Source organism: Eumetopias jubatus, unplaced genomic scaffold, assembly GCF_037043125.1.
Source record: "Eumetopias jubatus isolate StellerSeaLion01/CBP00866 unplaced genomic scaffold, mEumJub1_p1.0 scaffold_196, whole genome shotgun sequence".
In the NCBI taxonomy this organism is placed as follows: Eukaryota; Metazoa; Chordata; class Mammalia; order Carnivora; family Otariidae; genus Eumetopias; species Eumetopias jubatus.
In genome coordinates this window covers 180,103-201,973 of record NW_028275002.1, presented here as the reverse complement: position 1 = coordinate 201,973, position 21,871 = coordinate 180,103, and the positions used below count along the sequence as shown (strand labels likewise).

General features: G+C 48.8%; 2 protein-coding genes and 1 long non-coding RNA gene across 3 annotated transcripts; 2 read left to right on the top strand and 1 right to left on the bottom strand.

The window, feature by feature from the left end:
- Positions 1-3,999: 3,999 nt before the first annotated feature.
- On the bottom strand, positions 4,000-8,414 carry LOC148161317 (uncharacterized). Its single transcript, XR_015767667.1, has 2 exons — positions 4,653-8,414; positions 4,000-4,177 (listed from the first exon to the last, which is right to left on the bottom strand). It is a non-coding gene; the product is annotated as an uncharacterized LOC148161317 (long non-coding RNA).
- On the top strand, positions 7,976-9,186 carry LOC148161316 (interferon-induced transmembrane protein 1-like). Its single transcript, XM_088020821.1, has 2 exons — positions 7,976-8,314; positions 8,866-9,186. The coding sequence occupies exons 1-2, from the start codon at positions 8,126-8,128 to the stop codon at positions 9,058-9,060; spliced, it is 384 nt and encodes a 127-aa protein (XP_087876947.1). The 5' UTR covers positions 7,976-8,125; the 3' UTR covers positions 9,061-9,186.
- Positions 9,187-9,310: 124 nt separating this feature from the next.
- Positions 9,311-12,168, top strand: LOC148161315 (interferon-induced transmembrane protein 2-like). The gene is made up of 3 exons (XM_088020819.1): positions 9,311-9,441; positions 10,969-11,351; positions 11,886-12,168. Exons 1-3 carry the CDS (start codon positions 9,387-9,389, stop codon positions 11,973-11,975), a joined length of 528 nt encoding a protein of 175 aa, XP_087876945.1. The 5' UTR covers positions 9,311-9,386; the 3' UTR covers positions 11,976-12,168.
- Positions 12,169-21,871: the final 9,703 nt, after the last annotated feature.

Below are 21,871 nucleotides of genomic sequence, written 5' to 3'. Positions count from 1 at the left end.
TATGCAGCCATCAGAAAAATCGAAATCTTGCCATTTGCAACAACCTGGATGGAACTAGAGGGTATTATGCTGAGCGAAATAAGTCAATCAGAGAAAGACATGTATCATATAATCTCACTGATGTGAGGAATTCTTAATCTCAGGAAACAAACTGAGGGTTGCTGGAGTGGTGGGGGGGTGGGAGGGATTCGGTGGCTGGGTGATAGACATTGGGGAGGGTATGTGCTACGGTGAGCGCTGTGAATTGTGCAAGACTGATGAATCACAGATCTGTACCTCTGAAACAAATAATGCAATATATGTTTTAAAAAGAAGAAGATAGTAGGAGGGGAAGAATGAAGGGGGGTAAATCGGAGGGGGAGACGAACCGTGAGAGATGATGGACTCTGAGAAACAAACTGAGGGTTCTAGAGGGGAGGGGGGTGGGGGGATGGGTTAGCCTGGTGATGTGTGTTAAAGAGGGCACGTTCTGCGTGGAGCACTGGGTGTTATATGCAAACAATGAATCATGGAACACTACATCAAAAACTAATGATGTGGGTGCCTGGGTGGCTCAGTTGGTTAAGCGACGGCCTTCGGCTCAGGTCGTGATCCTGGAGTCCTGGGATCGAGTCCCACATTGGGCTCCCGGCTCAGCGGGGAGCCTGCTTCTCCCTCTGACCTTCTCCCCTCTCATACTGTTTCTCTCTCTCAAATAAATAAATAAAATCTTTAAAAAAAAACTAATGATGTAATGTATGGTGATTAACATAACATAATAAAATTAAATTAAAAAAATAAAAGAAGAGGCCTGCACTGGTGAGACTAATTGACAGACAGCACAGACATTAAGGCAGTTATCACTAGGTATAATGGAGGATATTTTTTTAAGATTTTATTTATTTATTTATTGAGAGAGTGCGAAAGGGGGGAGGGGCAGAGGGAGAGAGAGAATCTCAAGCAGACTCCACGCCGAGCTCGGAGACCACCGCGGGACTCAATCCCCTGACCCTGAGATCACGGCCTGAGCCGAAATCAAGAGTTGGATGCTTAACCAACTGAGCCACCAGGCGCCCTGGTGGAGGGCGTTTTATAATTAAGAAGGACCAAGTCATGAACAGGATATAAAAGTTATAAACCACAGTGTGAGTTAGTACACTTCACAGACGGCATGGCTGCCATCATGCGTGGTGGAGCTCAGGGAGCACTATGCTTGTTGTCCCCCAGTTGGGACGTCCCTGAAAGGGATGAGCATGGAGGGGAACACGCAGTCGGGTCAGCACCAGATGCCATGGCCAATAACTGGCCCATCTTCCCATTTTACAGACTTAGGGGCAAAGAACTGAATTCTGCAAATGTCCGGCCTCACAGATACCTCAAAATATGACACAAGATCGCATATGTCTCTACACATACTAAACCACGGTACAGGCTCCCAGAGACACTCCTTGTCCCCTCAGCGTTCCAGAGATCTCTGATATCGAACAGGCACCTGTTTCACTTCTCAGATACACAAGGCTGGGCTCCTGAATGAGGTGCTCAATGGGACTTTCACCACCCCGACCAGCCTCAAGCCGCAGGCCTCATAGAGTGCCATGACGAGTCCCTCAAAGAAGCTCAATTTAAATGAAATGAAAGAAGGCATATTTCAGTCAGAGTCAGTCGGATATCAGGTGTGAGTTGTGATTAAGAGTCCGATTTCATTTTCTGGCTTTTGCTGATGGCTTTAAGCCTCACCCTTCTCCTCCCTTTCTGCCCCACATCAAGCTGATAGGAAAGCCTGGGTGCTCTCTCCTTTGGCGCTGGAGGGGAGTTCAATCCCTGCGTGGCAAATCATGCCTTGGGCCCCGTCCCTAAGACACCATAAAAATCTCGAGCAGCCTCCTTGCTCTGTTCTCTCAAGCCATTTTATGGACCTGCTGGGGATCACTTTGCTCTCCCCATAATGCATCACTGTGTGAGAAACACACCTCGTCTCAGCCTCTTGGCGGATGTGTAGCCTCATCACGTTCAACATTTGAATCAAAAGTTTTGGGTTAGGGTGGGGGAACATTCTCATCCTGTTGGGTGGTCTCACAACAAGTACAAACCAACTAGACTTGACAGAAGATCACACATTCTTCTTATGGGCACATGACATATTCTTCAGGTGGGACACGTGTTAGGCCATAAAACGATTCTCAATAAATGCAAACAGGTTGAAATAGTACAAAATGTATGATCTGACCACAATAAAATACAATTAGAATTCTGTAACAGAATGAAAACAGAGAAATTCCCTGCATAACCAGAAAACCAAAGGATAAATCACAAGATAGACAAAAAGCGGTTTGAGATGAGTGAAAACAAAACCCAAAGGTATGAACATTTTAGGAGGCAGGGTGAACAGTTCTTGGAGGGATCTCCTCCAGGCAGAGACTCTTACACAAAGAGGAGAGAGATGTCAAATCAATACAAGGCCTTTCACTGTAAGAAACCAGGAAAAACAAGGAGCAAACTAAAATGGAAGCAGGAGGAAGGAAATGATAAAGTTTAGAGCAGGCATAAAGAAAATCGACCAAACTAAAAGTGGATTCTTTGAAAACACCAACAAAATTGACAAAACTTCAGTTAGATGGACTAAGAAGAAAAAAGACTCAGATTTCTAAAGTCAGACATGAAAGTGGGGACACTACAACCAATTTCCAGAAATAACAGAATTATAGGAATACTGTGGACAGCTGTACACCAACAAGTCAGGTAATCCAGATGAAACACACAAAGCCTGACAGACACACAATCTACAGACTGACTCGAGGGGACACAGAGGGTGTAACTACAGGAAAAAGGCAAACGACCCGGTTCAGAATGGCCAAGGGTTGGAATAGACATTTCTCCAGGGGAAATGTTCAAGTGCCAGAAAGCACACGAGAAGATGTTGAGCTTCCTAAGTCACGTGGTAACACAAGCAAACATCACAATGAGACGCCACTTTTCACTAGAGTGAGTGTGTGAGTTTCCTTGTCTTTGACTTTCGATAGTTTGACTATGATGTATCTACATGTGCATCTCTTGGACAGTGTGACTATGATCTGTCTACGTGCGCATCTCTTTGGGGTCATTCTTTGAATTTGTGGAACTTCTCGGACATGTGGATTAGTGGGGATTTTTTTCATCAAATTTGGTAAGCTTTTGGCCATTCTTTCTTCAAATGCTCGTTCTGTGCTTTCTCTCACCTCTGCCCTGGGGCCCCTCGCACCCATGTGGTACCGTTGATGGCATCCCACAAGCCTCTGAGGACCGATTCATCTGTCTTCTGCAGGCAGGATAATCCCAATTACTGACCTGCATGCTCGCTCGCTGACTCTCTTCTGATGGGTCAGTTATGTTCTCAACCCCACAGCTAATTTCTCATTTCACTAGCACACTTTCCAACTTCAGAATCTCTATTTGGCTCTTTGAAAAATGTTTTCTTTCTTCATAGGCTCCTTTTAGTAAAACACTATTCTCATATTTCCTTTTAACTTGTTAGACGTGATTCTTTGGGGGTTCCTTGATCATATTTTACTTTATTTATTTATTTAATTTTTAAAGATTTTATTAATTTATTTGACAGAGAGACAGAGAGAGAGCACAAGTAGGCAGAGTGGCAGGCAGAGGCAGAGGGAGAAGCAGGCTCTCCACTGAGCAGGGAGCCCCACGCAGGGCTCGATCCTAGGACCCTGAGATCGTGACCTGAGCCGAAGGCAGCCACTCAACCGACTGAGTCGCCCAGGCGCCCCTCTTGATCATATTTTAGATCTTCACCTAGTGTGTCTGACCCCTCAAAGACAGCTTCTGCTGAATGCGTCCCTCTTCATGTGGGCTGTGTATTTGTGATTCTTTGTCTCAAAATTTTAATTTGAAAACTGGACAGTTTCAGTTACGTGATCTGGCAGCGCTGGAAATCAGGCCCTCGGCCCACCAGGCTTTGTTGCCCACTCTTGTTGCCGTTGCTATTTGTTTAGGGATGTTCCCGCACTAGTTCTGTGAGACACGTAGTTTCCATTCCGTTACTTTTATGGTGAGCTCATGCGTGCACAGAGATTAAGTACCTGGAGCCAATAAGTCACCCAGTCTTTGCCAGGGGGCTTTGGGGGCGGGGAGACACATCTTCAAGTCTCCAGTAATTTGCGTGCCTGGCCTGGTTTTCACTTCCTGCTCATGCATCAAGGTCACCCTGAGGGGAGAGATTGGTAAAATATATATCTAGTCAGAAATATTTTGTTAATATATTTATGGACATTAAAAATGTATAATCCTTATGGAAAAGGATATCCTGAGAGAGACACTAAGCTAATATGTGAAAATATTAAATAAATGAATGGAAATGACTCATGGGTGACTGAGTAGAATGTAAACCCAAGGCCCCAACAGGAAATACCTCCTTCACCTCCCTCCGTGCCTGCCCTGAGGTTGAGCCCTGTGCTCGGCGGGTCCTGAGTGACCACTGTGGCCCGGTCACCACCTGGCCACCCCGCACAGGAGGTCCGTGCGTGGGGTCACACTCTGTATCTTGCACAGTGACACAGCCACCTCTTTGGCAGGAAGGAAGCTCAGCTGCTGGAACAGCTAGGTCTTGGGCAGTCCCTGGAGCTGCGGCTCCAGAAGGTGGCACAGCATTTTGTGACCCCAAAATCACATAATTCACCTACCCACTGCAACCCCTTCCCTGGGGACTGACAGAACCAATACCAGCAGGAACCACTGGTTCTGATGGAGTCCTGAGACAGGAAGGTGGTGGAGAGGGGTCTGTGAGGCTTTCTGCAATCTGGGCCAGTTTCCACCTGTTTCACTTGGGACAGATGAAAAATTAATCATTGTGACAAATATCGGTCACCTCAGGCAAGTGAACCCTTTTGGAAATATCTGAGATGCTCACAGGGAGCAGGATCCACCAGACAGAAAACACTCTTGATTTCCTGGACAAGGTCCATGACTCCTAGAGAACCCTGCCTATAGCATGGACATTCTCACCAGATTCTGAAATTTAACCTGAAGATGAAGGCACCAGGTATAAAGCAAGGAAGGGTCGGGGAAGCCTCAGCCTCGGTCTCAGGATCTGAGGAGAGGAGGCATGACCCTCTCCAGGGTGGCCCTCCCTTCACTGAGCCCAGGAGTCTGGAGCTCCAGGTCAGTGAAGCTGTCAGACCACAAAGAAATGCCTCTGATAAACTCTGGGGGCATGCCTTCTAGCACGGCAGCATGAGCTGGCCCACTCCCCAGGCAAACCGGTGATAATTATATAAAATAACCATGTAAAGACTCTGGAAATGGCCCCAAAGACAAACAGCAGGTGAAGAAACATCTATTCAAGAACATCTATGAAAATTTAGAAAGAAAGGTCAGAGCTTGTGCCATAGGAACCAAGATTACACCCTCCCTCCCCTTCGCTCTCCCCACCAGGTCCTCACGGTGCAGACCCCTCTCCAGACTGAAGTAGGCCAGACACAGAGCTCTCTCTCTCCCTGAGCCCTCAGCACTCAGCCGGAGGGCTTTATCCTGGGAGGAGCAGGACTTCATCATTTCCCATCCTGCCCGGCCGCCTCCTGCTGAGTCCCAGGTGAGTGAAGTCCGGAGACTGGGGCTCCCCCCTGCCCAGCTCCCAGTCGTGGAACAGAGGCTCTGCCTGGGGCTTGAAGCACTGAGCACATGGGGACCCTCACTGTCTTTGCTTTGGGTCATGAGATGGAGGCTGTCCACGCTCGGAGAAGCAAGCGGCTTTCCCCTCCACTGAGTGCTCAGCTCCGAGAGGGCAGGAGAAGTCCCTCAGAGAGGTTCCCACCCGCAGCTCCAGAGAACTTGCTCAGAGGTTTTGCTGGGGGAAGAGAAGCAGGCCATAAAGCAGTCTCCAATCTCTTCCCAAAACCTGGCCTCATCTGCAATAGAGCATGACGTTCAAGCCCAAGGTCACTCTCAGAAACAGTGCAGGCCTCGGTGAAGGGCAGTTTGGAGGACAGGCAGGGTCACAGCGAAGATACAGTCTGAGCTGTAAGTCAGCTCATTTGCAGAAGTGAACCAGGGAATAAAGAGTCTGAGTGCGCCGTCCTCACATCAGAGAAAATATCGAACACTGACATCAGAAAATACTCCTTCAAAGGAGCCAGGATTTGACTGGATTCATGTACAGAGCAATTTATACAACAGGGCAGGGTTGAAACACTAGAGTGATCAGTGAACAGTCAGGGGAAGTCAGCTGGTTGTGGTCAGGACAACCCCGCCCAACACCGTTCCTCCCTGAGCTGGGGGTGGGGGTGGGGAGAATAAAACCAGGCAGTAAATACTAAACAAGCAAATAGCAACTACGAGCCCTGGAAAGGTGGAACCAGTACCCAGGATTGCTATAACATGTTGTCTAAACTGTACGGTTTCCAATGAAACTTATGAGCAAGCAAAGAAAATATGGCCCATACTCTAGAGAGAAAGCAGTCAACAGGAAGTGCAGGTGAGAGAGAATCAGACGTTGTCTTTAACAGGAAAAGACTCAAAACAGCCTTATAAATACGGTTCAGAGAGCTAAAGGAAAGCATGCTCAAAGAAGTGAAGGAAGCTGCAAGGCAATGTTATACAAACCAGAGGACATCAATAAAAAGATAGAAATTATTCTTATAAACATGGAAAATCCGTCGAAGGAAGGGGTAGTCCCTGAAATTTAACAATTCAGCACGAAAGGTCTGGTCTCCAGCCCTGCACCTGAAGAGCCTGGAGGTTGTCACTCCCGGCTCCTCAACAGGAGAGTGGATGCAGAAACCGCAAATCAAGGACTCATCTTGGCTCCGTCAAGAAGGCAGACACTGTAGCAGCGGCTCCCAAACTGGCGGGGTGGGTGAGAAGAGGGGCTTGCTTGCCAGGAACCCCCACAGGTATTGACTCCCTCGGGGAGACTTCGGGAGACCAAGTCCAGGGATAAAACTCCTGCAGCTCAAGGGGGCCCCAGCGCGTTCTCAGAGTGAAGAACAGAGAAAAACCCCCTTATGCTTCTGGCAGGGAAGGCGCTGCAAACATTCTGAATTATGCCCAGAGCATTCTGTCCGGCTTAGCAAAGACATGGCCTCAGGAAGAGCCTAGCCAGTGTGGGGAAGGGAGATACCCAGTCCAGCCCCGTCGGCCTTCCTGTCCACCCTAAGCAGGGAAAGAAAGGTCGCAGGCGGGGGTGGTCTCCTGAAAGACTGAGACCCAACCACCGGGTGACAGAAGGCACCCCCCACAGCAGGCCCACACGCACAGAGCTCTGTCCACATCAGAACCCTGGTGCCTGCAGCTGTGACACAGAAGGGGCCACGCAGCCTGTAGGGAGAAGACCAGGGCCGCTCTTCAGAGAATGAAACAGAAAATCCACTCGCAGGTACCGAATGGGTGACATACACATTACTAACAGTGGCCAAGTAGTGGAAACGGTTTAGATGTCCAGCAAGTTATTACTGGATGAAAAATGTCCTATATCCATACGACAGAGTATTATTTGCCCATAAAAAGGAAAGAAGTATGGATAGACGTTAAGACAATATTAAGCTTCAAAACATTATTCCGAGTGAAAGAAACCCCTCACAGGGGACCGCGTATTACGGAATTCCATACATATGAAACTCCAGACGAGGGAAATCCAGAGAGATGCCAACAGATAAAGCGAATGCCAGGTGCTGGGGGCCTGGGAAATTGGGAATGAGTGAACAATCCAGATGGGTCTTATTGTGTTATAAAAATGATCTGCAATTAAATATTAGTTATGGTTGTTGCACATCAAGAATGTACAAAAAGCCACGAAATGATACACTGTAAAATGGATAAAACAGCAAATTTTTGTTATGCATGCTACATGGATTAAAAAACCAAGTTCTATAAAATAAGAGTTACATAAATCAGAGTAAAAGGAAGTAAAGATTAGCAGCACCCAGCCCTACGTCCCGCCCTGCTCTAGTGGAACCTGACACTCAGTGGTTGGCCCACCTAGAGTCAGCCAATTCACCCAATTACAAAACACCAGGAAAGAGAAACTTCTGAGAGGCCAAACATACCCTAGAGGGGCCCCTGAGCAATATCCCAGCGTCCAACCCACCTGCGAAGTCTCTGCATCAGGAACCCACTTCCCAACCCTTCTTCACCGGGGACGCACCTGCTCCTTCCGAAGATGGAGATGGTCAAGGAGAACAAGGTGGACATCCTGGGGCACCCCCAGAGCTCGGCTCCCGTGACGACCACTGTGATCAACATCCGTAGTGAGACAGCCGTGCCCGACCACATCATCTGGTCCCTGTTCAACACCATCTTCATGAACTGGTGCTGCCTGGGCTTCGTGGCCTTTGCCTACTCCGTGAAGGTGAGGGGGTGTGGGGAGGGACTCTCCCAGAAGGTGCAGTGAGCCCGCGGAGGTTCACCAGCCCACAGGGCACGTGCGTGTGTGTGTGTGTGTGTGTGTGTGTGTGTGTGTGTGTGTGTGTGTGACTGCAGTGAAGCTACAGGAGGGGCCTGGGTTTGGCCATGAGCAGCCTTTGTCCCCAAGATTCCAAGGACTTCCCCTGCTGACCAATACTAGAAATTACATCCCTCAGATGCACGTGTGGCTCTAAGGCTCTCCCAGAAAGAACAAAGGAACTCACAGGAAACTGCCTCCCGGTGGGGTGTGAGGCCAGTGAAGGGGCCAAAGCAGAGGGAGGACAAGGCCTGGGGTCTCCTGAGAGGCTGAGGAAGGAGATGCAGGCCCCAGGAGGGAAGGGTCCACGGGGCCCGGTCCTGCTCAGGCTCCAGGGAATGGGGAGGGTGAAGGGCAGGTGGAGACTGCCCTGGGCAGGGACCAGCCAGGGGGCCACCTGAGTCCCTGGCTCTCACCAGGACCTGGGCCTGATCGCACACTCCATCTCTTCTCCCCAGTCCAGGGACCGGAAGATGGTGGGTGACCTGACTGGGGCCCAGACTTATGCCTCCACCGCCAAGTGCCTCAACATCTGGGCCCTGGTCCTGGGCCTCCTTCTGACCACTGGATCCATTGTTCTTCTGGTGTTTGTCTACGCTACAGCCTACAGTGTATTTTTAAAGTCTATGCAGGAGAACAATGGGTACCACTAGGTGCTCATGGCAGGAGACCCAAGTCCTCCACCGTGCGCTGCTGGCCCTGTCCCTTAGCGTCCAGCCCTTTACATTAACACACTTGCCTGCCTACAGCTGAATTCAATAAAGTACACTTGCATGTGACGGTGCTGTGACGTTCCCTGGGGTTGAGCGGCCCCTGCTGGAGTCCCTAGCCTACCCCTGAGACTGGGCCCACCTCCCCCCACAACCCCCCCTCCCTTCCCCCCCCCCAGCTGTGTGGCTCTGAGGGGCCAGGGCATGTCCTCAGGCTGTGCTGGTTTCTGGTCTCCTGCTGGGAGCAAGCACTGGACCAGGGTCCTAGGATGGGGGTCCCCGACCCAGGGACGTCCCGTGTCCAGAACACCCTTGGTCCCGAGGGTAAGGCCCCCTGACTCTCAGGTGTGTGGAAGCAGCGGTGCTGGGGGGAATGGGCAGCTCGGGTCCTCTGGGCAGGCCATGGGATTTTGTATCTGTGGGTGCAGCTGATGCAGACCCGCACCTCCCAGCCCCTCTGGGCTGATCCAGACATTGCTGCATCCTGCTACTGCCTCCCCCAGCCCACCAGCTCTGTCCTTGCTCCTCTGGGGGTGGGGGTGGGGGTGGGGTGGGGACAGCCCGGGAGTGGCCTGGGGGAGGGACAGAGCGCTCAACTGTGGACTGACTGCCAAAGCTGATCATCAGACCTGGTGGCCAAACCCCAGTGGACAGAAAGCTTGAGCGGAAGGACTACTCCCCCGACTCCACCCAAACCGAACTGGCCCTGCAGGGTGGAGCAGCTACCCAGTGCCCCGGGAAGGGTATCCCAGGCACCGGGGGCCCTGGGGCACTAGCTGTGAGCTCTTGCCAGAGCCTGGGCTGCCCTAGGGAGTGGGGGCCATCCTCAGCCCCATGCAGGAGGAGCTTGCCCCAGCAGGTGTTCCTGTCTGAGGCCCCAGAGGGAGTGGGTGGGGGGCACCCTCGACACAGTCACCCGGGAGAGGCTGGAGAAGTCCAGGCGGCCACAGGCGGGTATCAGGGTGGGAGCCCCTTATCCAGGGGCGCCTTGCCCTTTGGGGCACCCGGGCTTACCTGGGTTCCAGCAGTGGGGCCAGGTCAGTCCTGGAGGCTCCCCTTCAAGTCAGCAGCTCTTTGTGCTTCCTGCTTCCCTCTCTCCCTCCCTCTCTCCCCCCCTCTCTCCCTCCCTCTTCTCCCTCCCTCCCCTGCTTCCTCCCTTCCCTCCCTCCCTCCCATATAATGCAAGTGCCAGACCTAATCAGACTCACCCATTTCTGAGACAGCTATCTCAAATGAGCACTTGGCCAGCCTAATGACAAGATAAAGTGCCTGGCCACCTGGGACAGATCTTGGTTGAATTTTGATAACTATTTGGGACCAGATTTCCGGCTGTTCTGGTTTGAGCTCCCTGCAGAGTGTCAGGTGTTCTTTGGGTCCAGCTTCCTCTCTCTCTCTCTCTCTCTCTCTCTCTCTCTCTCTCTTTCTCTCACTCTCTGGCTCTCCCCCTCCCTCTCCCTGTCTCCCTGTCTCCCTGTCTCCCTGTCTCCCTCCCTTCCACCCCCAACCCCCACCTCAGAACCTGTTTTGTGGCTACAGCTGTGCTATGTAGTTTCCAGGTCTAAAGTTTTTCAAGTTTGCTGAAGGGCTTCTTATAATAAGAACCACCAGGGTGGGTCAACAACATCGGTTATTCATAAGCAGAGACTGTAGAAAACAGGTAAAACAGTGGGGAGAGTCCCAGGCTAAAGACCCCAGGGCCCACCCACACCCCTAAATAGGGAAGTGGGGTAGGTATCCAGGCCTGATTTGAGTGACTGGGACAGGAGGCTCTCCCCAAACACCTCTGGCTCCTCCCACCTGGCCCTGGTGTAACCTGACACTCAGTCACTGGTCCATCCTCTTGGTACCTAGCCAGTTCACCACGTTGGAAAAAGCAGGAAATAGAAACTCTGGAGAAATGGAAACTACTGGGGAAGGGAGGGCCCAGAGCAAGGTCCGGCGCCCACATCCACACCACAGGTGCTCCATCTCCCACCATGAACCACAACTCCCAGCACTTCTTCCCGGTCGCCCACAACGGCGTCCCCCCCCCCGCCCCCACCTATGAGATGCTCAAGGAGGAGCAGGAGGTGGCTGTACTCGGGGCGCCCCAGAGCTCGGCTCCCGTGATGACCACTGTGATCAACATCCGTAGTGAGACAGCCGTGCCCGACCACATCGTCTCGTCCCTGTTCAACACCATCTTTATGAACTGGTGCTGCCTGGGCTTCGTGGCCTTCGCCTACTCTGTGAAGGTGAGGGGGTGTGGGGAGGGACTCTCCCAGAAGGTGCAGTGAGCCCGCGGAGGTCTGCCAGCCCACAGGGCACGTGCGGGGGGTGTGTGTCTGTGTGTGTGTGTGTGACTGCAGTGAAGCTGCGGGAGGGGCCTGGGTTTGGCCATGAGCAGCCTTTGTCCCCAAGATTCCAAGGACTTCCCCTGCTGACCAATACTAGCAATTACATCCCTCAGATGCACGTGTGGCTCCAAGGCTCTCCCAGAAAGAGCAAAGGAACTCACAGGAAACTGCCTCCCGGTGGGGTGTGAGGCCAGTGAAGGGGCCAAAGCAGAGGGAGGACAAGACCTGGGGTCTCCTGAGAGGCTGAGGAAGGAGATGCAGGCCCCAGGAGGGAAGGGTCCACGGGGCCCGGTCCTGCTCAGGCTCCAGGGAATGGGGAGGGTGAAGGGCAGGTGGAGACTGCCCTGGGCAGGGACCAGCCAGGGGGCCACCTGAGTCCCTGGCTCTCACCAGAACCTGGGCCTGATCGCACACTCCATCTCTTCTCCCCAGTCCAGGGACCGGAAGATGGTGGGTGACCTGACTGGGGCCCAGACTTATGCCTCCACCGCCAAGTGCCTGAACATCTGGGCCCTGGTCTAGGGCCTCCTTCTGACCATCACGTTCATCATTTTTTTTGTCACTGGATCACTGATGATTTCCCAAACAATTTCGGAGATCATAAAACATTATGGAGGGTACTCGTAGCTGCCCGTGGCCTGAGGCTGTCACCTCTGTCACAGTGTTTTATGTATATGTCAATCTGCCATCGTAGTCAATAAAGCACTTGTGTGAGGGTGCTGTGTTTTCACCTGGGGAGGGGCCCTTTGAGACTCCCCACCCTGCCCCTGAGCCCGCGTCGTCCTCATTGCCCACCCGTACCCTCTGTGTGTTATGTGTGTGGTGGGTGGGCTTGTCCTGAGGCCTTGCCTGTATCTGGCCTCCAGCTGGGGCAACACACGGAGGATGGTTTCAGGTAGAGGTCCCTCCTTGCCAGAGGTCTGAGCCCTGAGCAAATGGGTTCATTTGGAGAAGGGTGGCCCTGGGTCCAGCATGTTTTTAGCTTCCAAGGAGCCCACTGGCTGGGGAGAGTTGCAGGGCACCTGATCCAGGTCCTCCTCTGGAGCTATGTAGTCCCAGTTTATCCTGCTCTCCAAATAGGGGTGTACCCTTGCCATGAGTGGAAATTCTTCTGCCATGGCCTCCATACTGTGGACACCGTGGATGCGCCAAGGCAGACCCTGACGGCAACCAGCTGGACAAGTGAGGTGTGAGGTGGGATGGTAATACTCCCCCCCCCCCCGCCCCGTCCTCCCCTGTACACTGGGACCCAAGCTGCGGTTCACCCACACCCCTATCCCTGCCTGGAACCACAGTGTCCTAAATCAAGGATGCACCGGGGGGGGGGGGGGAGGGGGGGGCTTGGGGTACCCTGGGTGGAGGAGGGGACGCTGGGGGATCCGCCCCTCGGGGCCGTGGAGGGACTTACTCTAGGCCGCGAAGGGGCCGGTCGGGTCAGAAGAGGGCGGTCGCCCTGATCCCCGGACCCCAGCCGGAGGGGCAGGGCAGCCCCTACCTTCCCGGGGCTGCCAGACCGGCTTCTGCCAAGGAACACGTGCGCCCTCCCTACCCTCGTTCCCCACTCTGGACTGAACCCGGGCATCTCAGGAGTCCTGCCCGTCCGTGTACCTCCTGGGATCACTCCACACAAAGCCGCCAGAGAATATTCTTTCCCAAGGGCTCTTTGGAAAAGACTCGGCTGCCCCTGGCGCCAGCCGGCTCATCTCCCCCTCCCCCAACCCAGCTGGCCCACCCCCCTCAGCCCCGCCCACCTCCTGGACGCCTTGGCCACAAGGGAACCAGAGCCTGTGGTGGGGCTCTGAGGACCACGGCTGCTCGCGGCGCCCCCCTTCCCGCGAGTCCTTCCAGCGTGCCCTGGGGCGCTAAGACCCACCTTCCCTGGGGCGGTCCCGCTGCTGCTCACCCTCCTGGGACCCCGGGGAGCCGAGGCGCCCCTGCGCTTCACAGTCCACCCAGGGGATGGGCTATTTTTAAGGCTGCCCCTGCTTGTGGAGGGGAGAGCGAGGGGCAGGAGCTCATCCTTGAGCAGCTTTCCACCATGTGGCTGATAAAGTAGACGTCCCGCCACGTGCAAGGTCCATTGTCCCACAAAATCAATGAATACATTGTCAAAATCAATTTTTTAAAGTTGTGGTGAAGCATATATAACATAAAATGTGCCTTATTTTAAGTTCTAAATTTTAACCTTATTTAAGCATACAACTAAGTTTCTTCACCTGTGAGCTGATCATCCAAAATGTGGGTGAACATGGGAGGGAGGGTAATGGTAGAAACAGCAGAAACAGACTCTGTGAGATTTATCTCCTACCCTTCTACATTTTGGTATTTTTCTGCTTCCCACTCATCAGCTGGTGCTCAGGAGAGCTGGAGCACCTGGAGCCCATACTGCCCCAGCACCAGTCTGAGATCTTCGCCTCCACCCAGGATCCAGAGCAAGATTTCAGCTGTCAGCTCTAGGAGCTCAGGGGAGAAGAGCAAGCTCATGCTAATGCCACATGGTGTGCAGGGTTAAAGTGCTTCCACAGTGTCCAATTACATCAACTCATCTGGAGCACAGGGGAGAGAATCAAGGAGCCAGCTTCATATCGAGGCCCAAACAAAATGGGAAATACCTCAAATTGCAGCAGTCCCTGAGGAAATGTAGGTAAAATGTGCCTGTGCTCTCCTTGTAGATGGAAAAGTGAGAAAGCCCAGACATGCCCTTTCTCCACATTACTGCTCAGTGCCTGTGGACCATCATCCCCATGGGGCCCTTCTTCAGATTGGGTCCAAATCCCCTCAGGCGGGGGGCTGAAACTCCTCCAGCCCTTCAGAGTGGGAGTAATTCAAATGTGGACCCTCGTTTCTTTCACACCTGGCCAGAACCACTGTGTCTACTACCACCATACAAGCCCTTTCTGCACTAAATGCAGCCTGGCTTGGTGCTGCTGATGCAGACCTCCCCTGCCCATGAGCACCATTCCCTGGTCCTCAGTTTGGGCACTCGAGGGTTGGGCACTCCAGGCATGAAGGCGGGGATGAGAGCAGAGCCTGGGAGGCTGCTGTGGGGCCTGGATTGTCCCCATGCTTGTCCCTTGGGCCTTTCTCAGGCCCACGTCCGTCCTGTCTGAGGCATGAAGGGTCCCCCAGCTGCTCCTGCCCCAGCCCCAGCCGGGGGCCCGAGTGTGGCCCATGCTTTGGCTGTGCAGTAAACTGTTCCCTTAACCTAGCCATTCCTCAGAAGTTGTCCTGTGGGCCGCAGTGGCTTTCCTACCTGGAAACATCTCAGAAACCATGTGGTTTTTCTGCTGATTTAGGGTTAGTTGATCTATGTACCAGTCAGTGCTGACTGATGGGAAAAAGGAAAAATATTCCTCAAACCAATTTATAAGCCAAAGTCTAAAATGTCACATAATAAAACCCTTTGTCTTTAGAAAACCCTTTCTGTTAGCCCTCATCATGTTATTTTTGACTGATTCTCCACCATACTTCCAGAGTACAAGCTTCAGCCAACATGAAGGACAGAGTGGTGTTGAGCAGGTGGTCTTGACCCCATCCAAGCAGATCTGGAGGTTCCACTGTAGCAGGCAAATGACATTAGCAGAGAGCATCCTCCAAGAAGCAAGCAGCACATCTTACAGGATGCCAGTCAGTGCTCAGGGTCCCCCAGGGGCCCAAGGACACACCTGCAGAAACACTGATGGAAGCCTGGTCATGTGCGCCTCGGCCCCAGGCTGGCGTCATTCCTGATGGGATGTGGAGCAAAGAATGGACCCACTCTGGAGGGAGAAAATGTTGACAGGGGTTTACCCAACAAAGTGGCATTCATTCCATAATGACCAGCCATGGTGATGGCAGGGCCATGGGACACTAGGTGCTCGAGGGAGCTGGTGAATGGTTGGCCTGGGCCTCACAGCCTGTGCACCTTATCAGGTGCTCTGTCCTGGACATCAGGCCTGGCTACAGGACATGTTTTGGCCAATGAAAAATCAATAAATGTGAAGTGAGCAGTGTTCTGAAAATGTTTATATATGGGGTTTGCCCTCTTGCAACTCTACTATAGCCAAAAACATGTTTTAGGAAGGTGACTTGCCCCTGGCCAGCACCCACACAAAGACAAAGCCATATCCACTGACCCACAACATAGTACGCCAGAAGTGGAGGCTTATCTTCCTGTGCAACAGAGGCTTTTGTGAAGCGGCATTATTTAGCAATAGCTAGCTAAAACCATGTTTAAAAAAAGAAACTAAGGGGTGCCTGGGGGGCTCAGTCGGTAAAGCGTCTGCCTTCGGCTCAGGTCATGATCCCAGGGTCCTGGGATCCAGCCACATGTCGGGCTCCCTGCTTCTCCCTCTGCCGCTCCCCCTGCTTGTACTCTCTCTCTGTCACTCAAATAAATAAATAAAATCTTTAAAAAAATAGAAGCTAAGACGAAACAGTAAATAAAATGTGAAAAATTAGGACATAAGGAATATAATCCAAAAATACCAATAATTATATTAAATGTGAATTGATGAAGTACCCCATTTAAAAGTCTAAATATGTAACCTTAACACATATACATTGAAACAAGAACACAACAAGAAACAAATTAAAACGTAATCACAGTGTAAATATTTAACACAAATCCCTCAGGGCTGATAAAACCAATTTGATAGGAAAAAAAAAGAAAACACATGTAAAAATTCAGTAATATTATCTCACGTCCAAACAAAACAATAAGATAATTGACCTAATCGGCTCTCTACAAACACTGCACTCTACATATATGTATGGGGTGCCGTGTTTGAGATTACTTATACAGACTGACATATACACCCATGGGTGTGTGTATTAGAAATATATGATATACTTGAAATCATGGAATTGTTACAATTCTGCATTTGCTAAGTGTTCAGCAAATATAAAACAATTTCAAATATTTAAATAATTGATAGTATGCTCTATGATCAGAGTGGAATTAATCTAGAAACCGATAATGAAAGATAAAATAGTTAAACAGAGATATGTAAAAATATATCACTCAATACCCAGCTGTCAAGGGAGATAGCATAAAATGAATTAAGAGAATTTGAATTCATGCAGACTGAGTATGAATAGCGGGTGCACATGTAGAAATAAAATGCAAAGAAAAAAGGTGCAGTTGGGCAGGTAACAAGGTTTAAAGTTTTTAAGGTGCTTTCGTTGCCAGGAAATACTTACATAACTAACATATATTGGGAGTTAATAAATCTGAACTACATGGTGCAATCTGTAGGTTAAGCATTTGAAGTACGGGTAAAGTACGCACACAAATCATAATAAAACAAAAGTGGAATCATGAATTGCCTACTCAAAGAAAGTAAGAAAGGGGGTTAAAGAGAAGCACAAGTCAATAATAACATGTCAAGCTTATTTGAATTGAATTCACTGAATGCTAGAATTGATTTAAAATAAAAGGCTTTATTCTTGTTGTGAGACACATATTTTGAGATAAGGATAGAAGAGACCGGATTTTATAAAATGGAAATGATACGCCAGGGAACACTAACCAAAAGTTGGCAGGTACACTTATAGGAATACTGGACAATGTAGACTTTAAGGGGAAAAGCACTACCAATGGGATATTTCATGATGGGGAAAAAACCCATCCCAAGACACATCGTATTCAAAGGGCAAAGATATGGAAAAAAGCCAGATTTAAGAACCAATGCCTAAACCAATACAACCTATCTATAGAAAATCAAAGAATTGCACCAAACATCAGCTCTGAAACCATGCTAGCAAGAAGTGGGGTGAAATATTTACAATGTTGAAAGAAGAAAAAACCCATACCTGGAATCCCACATATAGTGAAAGTATTCCTTGAAAGTGAGATGAAATGTATTTTCTCAAACAAAAACAAGGAATTTGTTTGTCAGCAGACCTACCATGTAAGAAATGTTAGAAGAAAAATTTCAGGCAGAAATAAAACTATATAGGGACACCTGGGCGGCTCAGTTGGTGAAGCATTTGTCTTCGGCTCAGATCATGGGATGGAGTCCCACATGGGGCTCTCTGCTCAGCGGGGAGCCTGCTTCTCCCTCTGCCCATCCCTCTGCTTGTGCTCTCTCTCTCTCTGACAAATAAATAAATAAAATCTTTAAAAAAAAAGAAATAAAACTATATAGGTTAGAAACTTTAATCTCTATAAAGAAAGTGCATCAGAGAAGAAATAAATGAAGGTAAATTGTTTAACAGCATGGCTGCTTGAGGCAGTGGGGAGTATCTGGGGCAAACCATAAGCTAACCAGAAAGCTTAAGAGGAAAAGCCGGGGGATGAGACAACCATAGGAGACTTTGAAAATTTCCAACAATTTTAAAATGGGCAAAGTACTTGAATCAACTTTTCTCCCAAGAAGATGCACAGTTGACCAGCAAGCACATGAAACGATATTCAGCATCATCGGTCACTAAGGAAATGCAAATCAACACCACAATGAGTTCCCACTTCATACCACTTAGGATGGCTTTTACCAATAAAACAAACATAGCAAGTGTTGATGAGGGTGTGGAAAAGTAAGAACGCTCACACCTTGCTGGTGGGAGTATAAAGTGGTGCAGCTGCCATTAACCCCAACGTAGAGTCGCCATGGGACCCGGCAGTCCCAACCCTATGTGTTTACCCAAGAGGAGTGAAAACATGTCCACCCAGAAGCTTATACGCAGTGGTAATGGCAGCATGATTCCTGCCCAAAGAGACGACCCCGAGGTGGAGACAACCCACATGCCAGCAACAGATGAAGGGATAAACAAATCTTGGTACATTTACCCACTGGAATATTATTCAGCATGAAAAGAACAAAGTCCTGACACAGGCTACAACTCGGAGGAACCTCACAAACAATGCTCAGTAAAAGAAGGCAGACACAAAAGGTCATATAGTGTATGATTTTGTTTATGTGATGTACCTAGAATAGGCAACTCCATAGAGGCCTTTGTAGCAGAAGACGGGAGAAAAGGGGAGTGGAGACCAGTTACTTAATGGGTACAAGATGTTTTTCTGGAATTGATGACAAAGTTTTGAAACTAGAGAGAGGTGGTGGTTGCACAACATTGTGAATGCACTAAATGCCACTAAATTGTACGCTTTTAAACAGTTATTGTATATTATGTGAATTTCATCTCAATTTAAAAACCGAAAAAAGGGGCGCCTGGGTGGCTCAGTAGTTAAGTGTCTGCCTTCTGCTCAGGTCATGATCCTAGGGTCCTGGGATCGAACCCCACATCGGGCTCCCTGCTCAGCCGGGAGTCTGCTTCTCCCCCTCCCACTCCCCCTGCTTGTGTTCCCTCTCTCATGGTCTCTCTCTGTCAAATAAATAAAATCTTAAAAAGTAAAAATAAAAACTGAAAAAAATAAACAAAATCTCTGACATATTCCTGGGGTTCTAGAAGCCAGGCACCTGTGTAGGGCAGTGTTCATGCTCAGGAAAGATCTGGCAGGGTCCTGTGCTCTCACCTGTGTGCAAGCAGGAAGTGAAGGTGGAGGCAGACTTCTCATCTGCCTGATGGATTGCTGCTGGCAGGCCCCCACACGTTCCCAGAGCCCCTTGATAAAGACAGGGACCAGGGACTTACTGGTCTCAGAAGTTTGAGAAATCTCTGTCCAAACATTAGCTCACCACAGATTTCATCAGGGAAGTCTGTGGCCACGTAAGACAAAGCAAATAGACTTAACAGAATTACTTCAGAGAATAGTACCAACAGCAGCAGTAATAACAAAAAAGGGAAAACAGTCCCCCCGCCTCCCCCCGGGGAAAGGGAGAATTTGGTTTCCCAAGTTGCTACATTATATTATTTTAAAAGTCCAATTTTTGTGAAAAATAAAAAAATAATAAAATTCCAATTTTCTTTTCTTTCATTCTTTTTAAAAATTAAAAAAAAGATTTTATTTATTTATTTGACAGAGAGAGACAGTGAGAGAGAGAACACAAGCGGTGGGGAGCTGGAGAGGGAGAAGCAGGCTCCCCGCTGAGCAGGGTGCCCGACGCAGGGCTTGATCCCAGGACCCTGGGATCATGACCTGAGCTGAAGGCAGATGCTTACCGAATGAGCCACACAGGAGCCCCAAAAGTCCAATTTTCAACAAAGCATCATGATAAATGCAAATAAACAAGAAACTATGGCTCATACACAGAAAAAAAGGAGTCAACAGAAACTGTCTCTGAGGAACCCCAGATATTGTAATTGCTAGAAAAAGACTTTAAATCAGCTATCTGAAATCTGTTCGAAGACCTAAAAGAAACCGCATTAAACAAAGCAAAGTATGAGAAGGAACTCTCACCAAATAGAAAATATCAATAAAGAGATAATAAGTCATCAAAACAGAACCAATAGAAATTACAGAGTGGAAAAGTACCCCCCACCAAAATGAAAATTTCACAGAAGAGGTCAGCAGCATATTTGAGGCAGCAGAAGAGAGGCAGTGAATGTAAAGTAGGTCAATGGAGGTTATCCAGTCTGAGAAACAGAACAAAAAAAGAAGAAAAATTAAGTTAGCCTCAAAGTCCTGCGGGGCTCCATAAAGCATAATAGACATCCCCATAGGAAAGGACTGATAGAAGAGGGGCAGAAGTTATACGTGAAGTAATAAGGACTGAAAACTTGCCAGATGTGGTGGAAAACAGATCCCTGAAGTTCAACAACTCCACAGAAGGTTAATGCAAAGAGATCCAGCCTGGACGCAATATAACCAAACTGCTGAAAGGAAAATCAAAGAGCGAATTTTGAAAGCCCTAAGAGAGGAGCAACTCATCATGTACAAGGAATCCCCAGTAAGATCGGAAGTGACGTCCCATCAGAACAATGGAGACCAGCAGGCAGTGCTGTGACATGTCCGAGTCAATCAAGAATTCTGTATCCAGCAAAAGTAGCCACACAAGTGAAGGAGAATTCAGACATTCCCAGATAAGCAAAACCAGAAATAATTCTAGGCTAGCAGAACTGGCCTACAAAAATACTAAAAGGAGGGGCGCCTGGGTGGCTCAGTCGTTAAGTGTCTGCCTTCGGCTCAGGTCATGATCCCGGGGTCCTGGGATCGAGCCCCGCGTCGGGCTCGTTGCTCTGCGGGAAGCCTGCTTCTCCCGCTCCCACTCCCCCTGCTTGTGTTCCCTCTCTCACTGTCTCTCTCTCTGTCAAATAAATAAATCAAATCTTGAAAAAAAATTAAAAATACTAAAAGGAGTTCTTTAGGCTGAAATTAAAGAACAGTAGACTGATTCAGATTCAGAGGAAGAAGTATAAGCGTCCATAGAAGTAACTACTTGGAAATATAAAAAACAGTATAAATGTATTTTTGTTTGTAACTTTTTTTCTGATCTAAAAGGCATCTGCATTAAGAAACATTATAAATCTGTTATTTATATTGGATATTATTATATGCAATGAATAAAGATTAATGTGTGATGAAAATGTCACAGAAGATGAAGGAGTGAAAGGAGCTACACAAGGGTAAGAGTTTTGGATATTACTGAAATTAAGTTGGGTTATTTAAAGCCAGTTTATTATAAGTTAAAATGCTCATCTTAATCCCCAGAGCAACCACTTTTTGCAAGAAAGTAACTTGAAAAAAATATAGGAAAATAAATGAAAAGGAAATTAAAATACAAATGATCTATTTCATACAGGGAAGGCAATTATTGAGGAATAGAGAAAACAGAAAATAAGACATAAGACATTTAGGAAAAATGGCAAATCAAAGTCACTTTTACCTTAATAATCATATTAAATGTAAATGGGTAAAACGCTCAATCAAAAGACAGAACGGTGGAAGGGATTAGAAAAAGAAAAAAGTGATCCAAATAAAGACAGTCTACAAGAAACCTTCAGATTCTACAACGTACATACGTTGGCAAGACGTACACTCTGAAAACAGTAATCAGAAGAAGCCTGCGCACTCAAGGGAAGCAAGGGCAAAAATGCACTATTGGGATTTCATCAAGATAAAAAGCTTTTACACAGCGAAGGAAACAGTCAACAAAACCAAAAGACAACTGACAGAATGGGAGAAGATATTTGCAAATGACATATCAGATAAAGGGCTAGTATCCAAAATCTATAAAGAACTTCTCAAACTCCACACCCAAAGAACAAATAATCCAATCAAGAAATGGGCAGAAGATGTGAACAGACATTTTTCCAAAGAAAACATCCAAATGGCCAACAGACACATGAAAAAGTGTTCAACATCACTCGGCATCAGGGAAATCCAAATCAAAACCTCAATGAGATACCACCTCACACCAGTCAGAATGGCTAAAATTAACAAGTCAGGAAACGACAGATGTTGGCGGGGATGTGGAGAAAGGGGAACCCTCCTGCACTGTTGGTGGGAATGCAAGCTGGTGCAGCCACTCTGGAAAACAGTATGGAGGTTCTTCAAAAAGTTGAAAATAGAGCTACCCTATGATCCAGCAATTGCA

Bases quoted from the DNA above. Each gene is read 5' to 3' on its own strand.
- LOC148161316 (XM_088020821.1), top strand. From the start codon at position 8,126: ATGGAGATGGTCAAGGAGAACAAGGTGGACATCCTGGGGCACCCCCAG. The intron at 8,315-8,865 runs GTGAGGGGGTGT...TCTTCTCCCCAG, and splicing joins CCTTTGCCTACTCCGTGAAG to TCCAGGGACCGGAAGATGGT.
- LOC148161315 (XM_088020819.1), top strand. From the start codon at position 9,387: ATGGGGGTCCCCGACCCAGGGACGTCCCGTGTCCAGAACACCCTTGGT. The intron at 9,442-10,968 runs GTAAGGCCCCCT...CTTGGTACCTAG, and splicing joins GAACACCCTTGGTCCCGAGG to CCAGTTCACCACGTTGGAAA. The intron at 11,352-11,885 runs GTGAGGGGGTGT...TCTTCTCCCCAG, and splicing joins CCTTCGCCTACTCTGTGAAG to TCCAGGGACCGGAAGATGGT.